Consider the following 15021-nt stretch of genomic DNA (forward strand, 5'->3'; position numbering starts at 1 on the left):
TTCTACTGGATTATTGTAAACTCCATGGGGAATTTGATTTTGGGATATTCTTATTCCTGCCAAATTAATATCTTCGACAGGGTGTTGTGACTCGGGAATATCCGAGACTGAGTGTCTGCTAGTAGTAGGAATACTAACCCTATATGGTTGTCTAGTTGCAGAGAAACTAGAACTTCGACTTCTTAAAAATCTGTCAGGTTGTGAATTCCTAAAATTCAAGGATACAGTACCATCACTGTCTTGAACTATTTGTTCAATTTGATTAATAATGGGTCTAGGTGGAACCGCATTATTAATCACCCAATTTTCTGGAAAAGTAATTTCTTCCCAGTTAATCAACCTATTGGTTGCTATATTGGAGGTCAACATATTTGTTTCCACCAAAACAGTTTGGTCCAGAGGTCTTAATTGACGAACCCTAGGATTAACAGTAATCAAAACTTTATAGCAAATTCTATAAACAACAGCTATAACTTCAGATCCAGGCAAAAAATCATACTCTCTAGTTTGGATCCTACAATTCAAAACTTCACTTAAATTCCAGGATTAATATTATTTCCTTGGTTTCCAATGATTTGAAAACCTCTTCTGTTTGCACCACCTCTGCCATTGAGATGGATGATGATGCTGAAGCAGCATCCTGTAGTGAGGGATATTGGAGTTTGCATGCGGAGAAAACAACTTTTCGCGAACCAGAGCACCAACGGCATTTCAACTGAAAATTGGACCGATATCTTTGTACGATAAATGCATCAATCATTGGAGTCTAATAACTTAATCAAAATGCATTCTTTGCCCATAATTTTTTCATTCCAAAAATTGAAGAAAAGCCCTGGAAGTAATTGTCATGGTATGATCCGTTTCCTCTATTTCTGCAATTAACTTCATTCAACTTTAATTTCTTCTTCCGCAGAAGTTACGGAACCTGATAATTCTCCAACCGGCACACCACAAAGGTGAAAACTCCAAACTCTAACACCCATTAAAAAAAGTTACGAGTTCTAAGTTTGAAAGTTAAGAAACGCAACAAAGATGTTATGAATTCTATTGCTAAAAAATTAGGAGATTTTAACATAAAAGTTACAAAACACACCAAAATGTTATGATTCTCAGTAAAAATTGTCATGAATTTATAAAAGTTACGAGACACACCAAAATGCATGTTATGAATTCTATTGCTATTAAGTTACGATTTTCTATTATAAAAGTAACTAGACGCGCTAAAAGGTTACAATTTGTAGGGAAAATGTTATGAAGTTTATTAATACATATATTGATTTTTTAGTATAAAAGTTACGAGACGCTCTAAAATATTATGAATGATCTATTAAGTGACCAGTTCTCCAAGGCATATATAATGAGGTGGCATAATATAGATCACACATGCAATATGTGAATATGATACACACCTCTAAAGGTCGTGTATTGAAAACTTTCCTTTATCAAAAAAGGTCCAAATTAGTATTCGCGATTAGTCTACAAGATTAAGGATAACGGAAAAGCTCCAATACACACACACACACACACACACACCTCCCCCCCCCCCCCCCCCCACCCCAATAACTAAATATATTATGCCTATTTTGGACAAATGTTATGCTTCTGTGTGGTAAATGTTATGACTCTAAATGATAAGTGTTACGTCTCTCAATGGTAAAAGGTGCATACGATATGCTCCGTTACGTCTATTTGGTAAAATGTTACGTCAATGTTACACTTATTGATAAAATGTTATGCCTCTCAGTGATAAATGTTACGCCTCTCAGAAGTAATCGTACGCTAGGTTTGCACCGTAACTGTTCCCAAAGCTTAAGGGATAACTTATTAAATTAGAGACAGATGATGCTATGGTGTCTCCGGTCATTTTGGGAACACCGTAATTTTTTGCATAACTTTATCACTTGATTTGAGTATGATTTTTATGCCACGTCTTCATCTTGACGAGAAAAATAGAAAATGTATAAAAATATAGATCAAAGTTCAAATTTTTTTTCGTAAAACCTGGTAAAAAATACAGAAAGACTGTCGTAATAATTAAGTAAAAAAAATCAAAAAGATGCCAAAAAGTTAGACAAAAAAATTAACAATCATTTTAGCACCACAAATATTTGCACAAACAAGTACCTGAGACCCATAGACTCAGTGGCGACTCCAGAAAATTTTAACAGGGTGTTCAAGAATTTCTACTAACCAATTGTATATATATATATATATATATATATATATATATATATATACAGAAATTCATATATTAGTGTGAATAATGCGACCAAAAATACATAACATGTTACAATTTTTCTGGATATCTTTAGTCAAGCAAGATTAACCGCGAAATAATATGCTATTTTTTTTTTGTAGGAAATTATGTGGTGAATAGGTTCGCTTGGATCATTTTGGACATATGATCTTCTTTTTGGAGATATAGAGTTGATTGTCGTTCAAAGAGAAGTCAAAGCACAATACCGATACCAATAGATACTTTATCTTTCTTTATTTTTCTAATTTTTGGCATTAAGAGTGTGTACTTTATTTTGAACTAATGTATAAGGTGTTCAATTGTAAATTACCTAGATTAATGGGTGTTCATAGCATAGGTCCTAGGATTAAATGTTGAAACAAATTCTAAAATAAAATTACTACATGTTATATTCAAAAATAACCAACCCATACCGAGCCTTTATGTCCCAATCAATTGGACCGGGAGAATTACGAGAGATAAACTACACTGTCGGGAGAATTACAAGAGAAGAAATATTATGGTATTAGATTTATTTACACATGAGGAAGCTGAACTATGGAAGAAAATCATCATAGTAAAATGGAATGAAATCCATCCTAATTGCCATCAAATCACAATCACAATCATGCAGTCATGATATTATGACAATGTTCTTTACTTACGTATAATTTCTTTTTCTTTTCTTTTTTTTGTGATAAATTCCTTTCATATTTATAGTAATTATTCTACGAGATTCACTAACTTCAAATTGTTATGATAGATGGTCAAGGCCCATAAAAGATTACGATATAATCGGTGATATATTTGCTTTATCTAACACACAAAGAGAGTGTAGTCAATAGCCAATTAGCCATTTTGCATTGGCTTATAAATCCTGGACAGGCTATTTGTATATTTATTCCCTCTGTCTTCTACAATTGAAACATTGGAGATGCTTGACGATTTCGTAGTCCTAAATTAATGGGTTGTTCCAAGCGTAGGGCGGAAACCGACGTAGCATAATATCCGGTAAGACCGGAGTCGAATCCACAGAGACATTGATGTGTGCTGACTAAAAACTCGGGTTGTTACTTATTTAAACTAGCTCTTTGGTAGTTACCCCTTGTCGTTTTGAATGAGATTTAACTAAATTTACGAAATAACTGCTCTTTTCAAGGAGGTACGGTTGTAGGATTCATAGCACTCGTAGCCAGTTCGGATTAACCTATTACATTCAATGTTCTTAAAAATGTTCAACTTTAGTTTGGAAAAGATACCCTGCAAGATGCAAAACCTCATGGTCGCCGTTTACCCCTGCGCAGCGGAGAATGAGTTTTGGACCCCTATTCTTCTGTTCACATGGTCTCCGACGATACCTGGGTTCATCTACGGGAAGAATTTTTCCAATTTAAAATTGTCTTTTTTATTGTTTGAAAATAGGAGCAGTGCCCGGAATGGCCACGGTGTGCCAATCACCCCGCGACCCTACCTAAACGACTACTCACTCAACATCAAATAAGAAACGAAAGAAACCCTATATTGAAACATACTTCCACATAGGTAATAAACAAAGGATATTAACTAATCAAGTACCAACAAACAACTTTAATGAAGAACGGAAATTAATACGAGTTACCGATGTGCGAGTAATTGAACAAAGCGTCAAAAACTTGAAGGAAAAAAGCTCGGAAGAAAACTACATAAGTCTAAAGCTGCAAAAATGATGTTCAAACCAAATAATCATTCAAATATAAAACTCCATTGAAATAATGGTGAAAGATTAAACCCTGAAGCCTTCGGTTTTTTTCTGTTTCAGCCGAGGTTTTTTTCTGTTTCAGCCGAGGTAGCGTCATGTGGCGGTGTCTCTCGTTCTCCGTTTATTTGTTCCAGAAGTCCTCTCGATGGCTGCCCCCTTTCAAAACCCTTTTTCCTTTTCTTTTACAGTAGTGACACGAGAGCTCAATATGGACATAGCAGCACCAAATCATTTTTCTCTCAATTGTAATTAGTGGGTCCTCCTTTATGGCATTGCCGTGATTTCTTCCACCCGCGAAATTCATTCCTTCAATGCAATTTCTTCTTTTATTGTGGAAATAAAGGACCAATCATGTAAAGTCCGATTTCTAAAAATGCATTTATGTGACTCTAATTAGGTTACAATATTTCTTTTAAAAAAAAAAGTGATTACGGTTAAAGGAATATTTTCAATCGATGCTTTTAGGACATGAGGATAGCATGATATAATTTTTGGGGTTCAGTACTTTTCTTTAGAAAGCGAGCGGCACAGTAATGATGTACACATTTTAATTGGCCTACGTTAGTAATTTTTAAGAGATTGGAACCTGGAACCTGGACATGAATTATTGAATTAGATCAATTTTTGTTAGATTTCAGAATTGAGTTTTAGTAGTCTATTTACCCTAGCACTACACGTATCCAAACTAGGAAGTCCTACTGTTGCAAGTGTCCACATATTCCTTAAGGTAAGAATGACTCATCAGATATTTCACCTCTCAAAATAACTAATAGCCAAATAACCTGTTAATTGTCCATGAAATAGAAAAAAAAAAAAAAAAAGAGATACGAAGCGGTAGAAAGGAATAGAAGGAGAACTAGCAAACCCTTTTCCTCTTGACGGTACATATTGCCACGGTCGTACCTGTTGCCGCACCACCGCTTGCCGTTCTGGAAATCCTTTGGGTAATTTCCTCTTTCCCTCCCTAGCTCTCTCTCTCTCTCTCGCTGCAGGTCTCTCTCTCTCGTCCCTACGTGGACCACAGCACGCGGCGGTGGCCATGGCTGGACCTTCCCATATTGCCGCGGCTGTTTAGATTGTGTGCCGTGTGTGTACGATGCTCTCTGTTTTGTGTGAGTGTGATATATGTATTTAGATATTGGATGTTTAGGTACACATGTAGTCCTTAATCAAGCCTTGATTTGTTTAGGCTAAAATAATCCTGATAGTTAGTTTGAGTTCTATTAAATTACTGGTAATGATCATATATGTGTACACATTGGTAAATCGCCTAATCACTGAAATGGATTGCAGTTCCTTTGGTTAAGTTAAATTAGGTCAAGTAGACTAAAAAAAATGAGAAATCCCCAATAAATTGCAATTCTAGTTAGCTTACTGATTGTATAAACATATGTGTACCCATGTGAAAATAGCTTTATTGCTAAACAAGTTCTCTGGGCAACTTGATTAAGAATAGCAGACCTATGTATTAAGCCCAAACCCCTTTCTGAAACCAGTTGGCCAACTCACGATCGAGAAGGCCCCTAGTCTTTCAATTTCTTTATTGAACGTATCATGACACAAAGGGATTGACAAATAGGTCGATCCGAGGAATAAGAATGAGAAGGGTTGAGTCTTTTGCTTAAGCTCTCGAGAAGTCAAAGGTGAGATACTCTATTCTTAGTTATGTTGCTTTTCCAAGTAAATTATGTTATGTGTTTCATGTGTCCAAAGTTATGATATGTATACAAGTTATCAAGAAAGCATGATGTGTTGAAAATAATGTTTGCTTCTTATTTTATGCCATGGAAATATGCTTTGAACTCATTATTCAAAGACGTTGATTTTATGAGAATAGCTATGTTTAAGACAGGATGATTCCATGAACACCGGCCTTGCTATCTAAAGGTGACGGTGTAATGTTATTAATTATGATTCTATGAACACCTTGTCATCTAAAGGTGAAGATGTTATGACGTTATGATGTTATGAACTCAAAAGAAAGTTGATGTATCTAGACAGCGGTGTCCCGGGTCAGGGGGACGAATTTTAAAGATACCATGACCAACGAAGGGGTTATAAGGGAGGAATATTATTGTGGCACCAGCTACTAGTGATTTGATCATTTCACACCACGTGGGGTTGCTCCCCTATGCATGTTAAGCTGTTGGATGTTCATCACAAGATTGTGCGTCACATGATGCAAGCTGTTCTTATGAGCTTTTATGCTAAAGTTATGTTATGCTATGTACAAGAAGTTTATGAATAATATTTCCATGTTAAAACGTATGACTCTGGTATAGTATCTTTATGTCAATTATGCTTCCGCACTTTAAATTTTTACAGTCTTTGCATCTCTTGGATTGAGTAATGAGGCCTCGGGTGGAGGTTAGATCCACGGGCCGATCAATCCCTTTATCTTAATTACCGGGATAGGGTTGTGACAAATCACTTGCATGGCATTCTGCTAAGAGCGTCACGGTCTACAAATTGAATTTAACGGCTAAAATGTTAATAATCATCCGTGAGTCATGAAACGCAATTAACAAGTATCAAATCCTAAGTAGCGCATCAAATGGACATAACAAGCCTAAGTTAGGGAGCGTAAATAGGCATATTTATGCACCTATCACATCCCCCAACTTACACTTTGCTAGTCCCTAGCAAAGAAAGGAAAAACAAGTAAAACAAAGCAACTAATTAAGGGATAGATCTTTTAAACCCCCGGGTGGCCCCGGTAGGACGAGTGAAGTCTCGTGAGGGTTTTCAGCAGTGATCACCCACAAAACACCGCGGATCCCTTTACTTGGAACCCTCATAACGGTTGAGGATTTTTTAGGGTAAAACTGAGAGTTAAATAATTGAATAATCACTATGTTAACCCTCAAATTTTATGTTTTGTTATATTTAACCCATAGTGTTTAGAAATTAACATTGATATCTTTGTATTTCAAAGGTTATTAACTACTTATTACCATTTTGATATTTTCCCCAAAATACTAGAGGGGGGCGAGCCTCTATACTTTCATACGAAATGTTTATTTTACATATAATAAGTATAGTTTTTTTTTTCATTCTTGCAGGGGCGACTGCCCCTACTGGCTCCATCCCTGTAGCTAAGGCTGGTTGATTTTGGATTTCCTTTGATATGCTTGGGATGGATTTACTTAGAAAGTTAGTTATTTGTTTTTCATGTTATTATGGTAGATATATTATTCATAAAACTTCAAGTACGTGTGAAGAAATTATTTGTAAATAAAATGAATCACCATTTAGAGCCAAATGGTCGGAAGTTTCTCTATTCAATTCTTTTCAGTCATTCTTGTCGCTGGATTAATTTCCTATTGTCGATCGTAACATCTTGAATTTGAAATGTGAGGTGTTGACAGCCTAGCCTCATTTATTAGTGTACTTTTGGTGGGTTTTTATTTTTCAAGCAATCTCAACTGATTCTTGTGAGCTCTGGTGGTGTTTGTGGTGAAAATGATGCCTGATTGCTGTGCTATTAGCTTGAATTATCTTCAGAATTTGATCTCTCTCGTTAGTGCATGTATTGGGCTCTGGAGGTTGTTGTGCGATCTGAAATGGGGCTTTGGGTTTACTGGGAGTTGGTTAATTTGCTGAATTTTATGTGACGATGATCTGGGTAGTTCATAGTTGATTGTTATACAAAAACTAGAAGGGCTTCATGCATGATATTGTTGGGCTTTTAGTTTTCATGTAATTTCAGCTGATTCTTGTGTGCTATGTTGTTGTTTGTCGTGCAAATGTTGCTTGATTTTTGTTATTATTTTGCTATTAGTTTGATTCATTTCAAAAATCTCAAGGAAGTCCCCGCTTTTGTCAAACATGGTAGGAGGAAACTAACTCTTAAAAGTAATGTATTGTCATCAGATTAGGAATTCTTTTTGATATTCCTGTTGTGAGGGCATTTTACTTTGTGTAATGTAGATTGATCATCTCTAGGCCTTGAATCCAAATTGGTTATATTCTTTGACGACTCCTGTTGAGCGTGTGCAGTGTTGAATACATTCATTTAATCCTTTCCTCCCGATTCCAAGTTTGTTCTCTTCATCCAGCATCACATATTGCATTTAAGTCACCATGAAGGAAACGCATATAAAAAGCATCGCGTATGGGAAAGTCTTTTCCTACGCTTAAAATGGATGTATTGTGTATGGGAAAGTCTTGCATTTCGTTACATTGAATGTCAATGGATGGTTTGTCAACTCGCTCGAAAGAACTATAAGGAATTGTTCGACATGAAGGTGTATATATAAAAGAAAGGATTTGGTGGTGCGCCATATCATGAGATTAGACGTGTAAATACCTCCCAACTAACTGGATACCTACGGTCTATACATCTTGCTCGAGTTGTACAAGAAAACAAATTAGAATGTTCACGTTTCTAGCAATTCATATGATCATCTTTCTTCACTACTTTCTACAATTTCTATAGTTTCATGAATTGGGGTACTGGTTTCTGTTGTAGAAAGCCCTTCACCGTGTGAGAAAATCCATTCAGCAAGCCGAGAATCACTTGTTGCTGGACTTTGTGGACAATCAGCTGTTGTTGTTGCAGGCACTCCCATACCTTCGCCTGTGGCGGGTTTTCTCTTGGATGCATAAGATGAATTGTCTTTTTCTTCATGGAAAGTTTTAGCCATTGCTATAAGCTTTTCCCTTATTGACAATTCATGAGAGGCTAAGGTGTCCCAATTCTCAAATAGGAAGATTGACAAGAATAAGATGAGAGCAAAAAATGAAGCTATAGCGGCCACTATGAAAAGACCCTTGAAGCTATCGAGCGTGAGACTGTCGGAGACGACCTTGGCACCATCTTGCTCTGCACAAGTAGCTCCTTCCCCCAACCATTTTTCTTTGATTCTTGTCATTATATCTTGCCCTGTTACATTTAAGATTGCTCTTGATACGTCAGGTACTAGGGGAGATCCCTTTGGGAATGCCTGCAAGTAGATCCACACATTACATGTTTTAGAAGATAATATAGAGCTGGCAGCCTGACAATATGATATTGCATGCATAACACTATTTAAATAGAACTTTGATGTACAAATCCGAATGGGGTGGACTTCCATGCAGCTTTCATTCCAAACTATAACATCAACCATTGTTAACAATACAGGAAAGGCTTTTATTCTGTGTTTTGAATTGTTTTCAAAACTCCGCGGGGTATATTTGATGCTGCCCTAGTCAACCCGCATGGAGAGAGAGAGAGAGAGAGAGAGAGAGAGAGAGAGAGAGAGAGAGAGAGAGAGAGAGAGAGAGAGACTCACAAACCCCAAGCCTGCAGTATTGAAGATAGGTCCTACCATGGTGTACTTAGTACAGTATTTGGGATTGGAAAGGAAGAGCTTTATGTGAGGGATCCCCAGGAAAATCGCAGCAACTCCTCCATTCTTACTTCCTTTGGAAAGGGCTTCATCAAACTTTTCCAACGTGCTATAATTCTTCAACTTGGAGGTATCAAATTCCTTATTCTTCAGTAGCCCCTCGATAAAAGAACCCTCCGGGTAGCCAACATACTCCTTACGATGTATGAGGTCTCTTATATCTGTGATAGAAGGCTTTAGCTTTTGCACTGTCAACATTGATGTTAAGCTCGCAGTATAACTCGATGTGAGTACCAGAACCACGAAAATCCACACGATTACAACAAATCTAGATAAGTTGCTGGTCAACTTCTCCTCTGCGAATCAAACAAAAAACCAAGTTCATTATTGAGTGAGAAAATTTTGTCAACAAATACTATGATGATGTTTGCAGTGCTACTCAATAATGCATTAAGCATATTAAATGAGAATAAGCATCTTGTTTTCATCAAACTATGAGAAGATTCAGACTTCACAGAAAGAGAACTGAAAAAAGAGAAGACATATGAAACTAAACATCCTCCTGATTATCTGTTCGCAATGGAGCATGTTTTAAATATTGGTATCATGACACAAATCTTTATCGATACGAATTGTGAATCGGGCCGGTCAAAAGGGGTTTTATATGCACGGCCATATAAGTATCTTGGGACTAACAAATTATTCTGGCTGTTTATGCACTTTTAATATGGCACGAGAAGGTGATGATGGACTTACTGTGGGCAAAAACAAGTGTGGAGAAGGAGAACCAAAATATCATTCCAACTTGCTTGCCCGGTGGGCCACGGAATTCTTCGTTTACACGATGCTCAACAACCCAAACCACAAATCCAGTGAAGACGAAGAAAAACCCCGTTGTGAACCACAAATCCATTTTTAGGGGTTTCATGAAAATCCATGCATTCTTCCTGTCATCATCTTCGAATGGAACGATCATTGCCACACCAGCCTCCATGTATGGCAATGTAAAATCAACAAATCTAGATCTGTTTGATAGGATGGTTACATCACCCACTACAGCATCGTAATTCTGGAGATGGACACAAAACTTTAGCTACTTAAAAAATAGAGAACAAAATTAAAACATTTCAAATTCAAGTTGCAAATTTGATTACCCCAAGAAAGATCTGATACACAAGATCATTGTAACTTCCAGCGTTCTTGCCATCAGGAGTTTCGAACGGAAGAAACTCGTAGGGGACAGCATATGGCAAATAATGGTCCATGACTTCTTTGAACACATCTATGCAAAAACCAGTGGCAATCACGGCATTAGTTTGAGGATCCCTTCTCACCGAGACAATTTCTTTAAATCTAGCATTGACAGGAACCCCAACCCTCAACTTTGCTTCACCTATCGACATCTCCCAACCTTTAGGCACAACATTTGATTCACCAGGCCATATGATAGCTCCAAGATCATCTTTGTTGGTCGAGTAATTCTTACTAATGGGCAAGCGCAGATTTTTTGATATGCCATATTTTCGTGTCCAAAATCCAATTTTTCTGTCCCCTTTTCCAATTACATTGACTATTTGAAAGGATGATAGTTGTAATTGTCCATTAAGTAGATGGAATTTACCATTCAAGCCATTGAATTCAATGTTCTGGAGTGATTGAAGGAGCCTTGGTCCCATTTTTGAGATTCCTATTGCTGCTAAATCTGTCAAGTTCTCTTTAGTAACTAGTTTTTTGAACTTTGATGCACCAATTCCAGATCTCTCTACTGCCATTGCTAATGCTGTGACGCTATCATATGCCCAGAGCCCAAACACATTCATTTCAAATATATCCACGTCTGGATTCTCTTGACGAAATCTCTTTTTCCATCTCACTTTGAAGTTTTTAAGCTGACTAGTTTTTTGAACATAAGGTTTCACACCTATCACCCCTTGCATAGAATTTATAACTGTAGGATCCATTGAATCCAAGAGAGATGTAAGCCCATCCGTAATGATCCAGGCATATCCCGTGTTCATCATTTTAGCTTGTTTCACTTTTGTGAAAAAGCGAGAAGCCAGAAATGGTAACATATGTACCACGAAAACCCTGGTTTGCATTGTCATGAGCTTGTAGAGTTCTTCAAGAATATGATCATCCGAGGCTGAAAGAGACAAAACACTCTGGTACCTGACTTGAGTATTGATCCCTAGGAAAGAATTAATTAAAAAAGGCACTACGCCCCTCCCATAGTTGGTGTCTTCATAAATCAACACTACCTCCCTCCAACCGAAGGCCTGAACTATAGCGGTAAGGGATTCAACTTGAGAAGAGCCATTCTGTGCCCCTCGAATGAAGTAGGGGTTGTGCGCGGGTGAGAGAGAAGGACTCGTTGCTTGAGAAATGATAGGAACTTGCGTTTTGTTCCCAATGTCAATCACAAATTCTGCTTCTGAGGATCTTTGTGGACCTAGTATTGCCTGTACTTGGACATTTTTCAGCAAGTCTATAGCTGCAAATGGAAGTTCAATAGAGGTGAGATCTTTGTAGTTGATTAAACTCCTATAAACCATATCAGTAGCCGACAACTAGCAGAAAGAAAATGGTAAATCGTTTTTGAACTTGCGATTTCCCTGAAAACCTGACTCAACCATTGATTATTCTTGTCTAGATTTTTTTTTCTCATTTGCTTAAAAATATTAAAGATGATGAATGTAAATTTATACTATATATGCCGCATGTTTTATTGTTTGGCATCAAGTAAGAGTAAGACGTACAATAGAAGTGGCCTATGATGAATACGCTAAATTATGTCCACAACCACAACCATAACCATGGGAAAAGTACGAAAAAAGATTAAACCAAAGTGACTGTCAGATGGCTAATCTCAACATGAGATTTATGAAATTCTCAAAAAAAGACAGAGATTTTTGCATATAAGTATATTTGGATGTAGGACATCTATCTATGATAAATAGTCACACGCAAGGGAGCATAAAAAAAAGAACAACAAGATATATATCCAACCACAGTATTCACAACTTTCAGATCGTGAGTAATTCTTCCTTATCACCTCACTCATGATCTGCAGGTTTAATATTTATTCTTGAATCCTCAAGGCAAGGTTTTAGTTTTACAAACCCAAGCACCAATGCAAATTGGATTTTTTTTGCACGATAGACGATGGCCAACAATTGCATAAAAGCTTAACCTTTAATAATGAGAAGAAGGAAGCTATATATATGTGCAGTCACTAAAACCAGTTACAAATGAAAGCCTGATGCAATCCAACTTATTATTCAATTTATTTCTATTTTGTCATCAATCAATTGATTAAAACTTATCGTGTCCTTAAACTTTTCAAACTGATATCTACTTAGTCTAATTTTTGATTTCCAGTTTACGAAAAAAAATGTTTAAGTGCAGAAGTATTGGGACAAAGTAAATACTTCTAATTAATTAACGTACCAGCAGATGCTGCCTCCACAACATCACCTTTGGAATCCCTTTTGTGAAGTACAATCCTCGTTGTACTGTGATTTTGATTTAATGTATAGAAATCTTCAAGGGCCATAGATATGCAAGTCTGGCTAACCTTTCCAACCATATGATCATCCGCATCAAGAATCACCCCAACATCAACTTCTATTAAGCCATTGCCATTTTTACCCAATATTGGCACAACATAAAGGCTTATAATGAAGAGTACTAGTAACACAAGCAGCTGGGAACAGTATCTTTGATGCTCCTGCATGCCTACAAGAGAGAGAGAGAGAGAGAGGGAGATTACAATACTATAGTTTTTGCTCGTGTCAGAACTTTTTGGAGAGAGGAATGATTGTTAACGTTGTTTCATCTCCTTTTAAAGTGTGCATAAAATGAAAATTTGATTATTGAGACATAATGTTCATTTCACATTTTGGTGGACTTCGTCAGGCTTTACCTAGTGCATTTTAGTTAAGGTGGTTTGGTCATGTCTATCGTAGACCTGTTAACGCAATAGTTAGGAGGAGTGATATGCTTTCCATAGGTGATAACACTAAGGGAAGAGGTCGACCGAAATTGACATTAGAAGTGGTAGTGCGCAAGGATCTAGGTTCACTTGATATTACGGAACACGAAGCCCTCGACAGAGCTAAATGGAAAATACGGATTCATGTAGCCGACTCCAATTGATTGAGACTTAAGGCTTGGTTTGGTTTGGTTTGGTATTTTATAATTCAACATGTTAGAACAAACTTATATGCATCGATCCCTATTAATTTTGAAGGATAATTCACATCCTTCATTAGAGACCGTAAAGTGATCAGGGCAAAGACCCACGTAGACTAACCTCACAAAACTGATAGTGTATAGCACTTAAAAAGTTTCATACTATGTAGTACCTTAAAAAAATAAAAACAATTTTCTAAGTCCCGATAATATTTATATAGTTGTTTGTAAGGAATATTATATCATTGACCTTGGCAACAATCAACTCAACGCCTCAACGGGGATGGGATGATGCCGTGTAGAATTACTTTCAAGAATTTGAATTTCTAAGTCCCGATAATATTTATATGTCATTAACTTTTTGACCTAGACAATTGCTATCAACTTTCAAGAATTAGAATTTCTAAGTCCCGATAATATTTATACTCCCTCCATCCCTTATTTATAGTCCGGTATTTCATTTTGGGCTGTCCCTTAATAAGTGTCCATTTTGTAAAGTTAGTGGGTAAAAGTTGGTGAATTGTCTATTTTGTCCCTAAAAGTAGATTCCATTTTAAAAAGTAAGTGAGTAAAAGTGTAATGATGATGGGTAAATATGGAAAGTGGAGGAAAAAGTTGATATGAAAGGTGTAATGATGATGTCTTTTTAATAAGTTGGAATTACGAAGCAGGACACTTAAAAAGGGACGGAGGGAGTATATCATTAACTTTTTGACCTAGACAATTGCTATCAACTTTCAAGAATTAGAATTTCTAAGTCCCGATAATATTTATATATCATTAACTTTTTGACCTCGACAATTGCTATCAACTTTCAAGAATTAGAATTTCTAAGTCCCGATAATATTTAATAATATTCATATATCATTAACTTTTTGACCTAGACAATTGCTATCAACTTTCAAGAATTAGAATTTCTAAGTCCCGATAATATTTATATATCATTAACTTTTTGAACAGGACAATTGCTATCAATTTGTCGGTTTCTAACTTTTTGACCAAGACAATTGCTATCAATTTATCGACTACGAATATCTCTGTATATATTGTAGGGAGGGAGTCCCGAACAGGCACAAAGAAGGCCCGAACAAGTGGTACGTGGGACCACGGAGTAAGTAAGATAAGATAAACCGCCGTACAAGACTGTGTTCGGCGATACAGGACCAGTAACATGTGAAGTCATTGGTCCGAAGAGTCTGTTTGGCAGATAAGGACGGAAGATACGAGAAGTCGTCGGTCCAAGTAGTTGGAAAGGACCAGTGACATGTGAAGTCACTGGATCAGATGGATTGCTCGGCAATAAGGGTGCCGAACAAGGAAAGAACTCATTGTACGAGGAACCATGGTATAAATCTAATAGTGATAGTCGTCATGCAATACGGTGGACGGCGATATGGACCAGTGACATGAGAAGTCATTGGTCTAGGAAGTCTATGCAAGGCTTTGGACCGGTGAACATGAGAAGTTCTTAGTCCAGGAGATAGATAAACAGCCAGTGACATGCGAAGTCACTAGTCCAAGTA

The 15021-nt window shown here is 36.8% G+C and overlaps 1 protein-coding gene and 1 long non-coding RNA gene across 5 annotated transcripts in view; one reads left to right on the plus strand and one right to left on the minus strand.

Annotated features, from left to right (window-relative positions):
• Positions 1-15021, plus strand: part of LOC131322947 (uncharacterized) — a 45053-nt gene that overhangs the window by 15864 nt on the left and 14168 nt on the right. The gene's annotated exons all lie outside the window — the stretch shown is intronic.
• Positions 7985-15021, minus strand: part of LOC131322946 (glutamate receptor 2.2-like) — a 56676-nt gene continuing 49639 nt past the window's right edge. For 2 of the 4 annotated variants that reach the window (XM_058354549.1, XM_058354548.1), the window contains one exon: positions 7985-8451. In XM_058354549.1, the coding sequence (XP_058210532.1) occupies positions 8378-8451 (74 nt within the window). In that variant the 3' untranslated portion in view covers positions 7985-8377. Of the gene's footprint in view, positions 8921-9250; positions 9664-10063; positions 10377-10461; positions 11799-12754; positions 13664-15021 lie in introns of those variants that run through there. The other 2 variants (XM_058354551.1, XM_058354550.1) reach the window with 2 other exon arrangements.

This window comes from Rhododendron vialii, chromosome 4a (genome assembly GCF_030253575.1).
Source record: "Rhododendron vialii isolate Sample 1 chromosome 4a, ASM3025357v1".
In the NCBI taxonomy this organism is placed as follows: domain Eukaryota; kingdom Viridiplantae; phylum Streptophyta; class Magnoliopsida; order Ericales; family Ericaceae; genus Rhododendron; species Rhododendron vialii.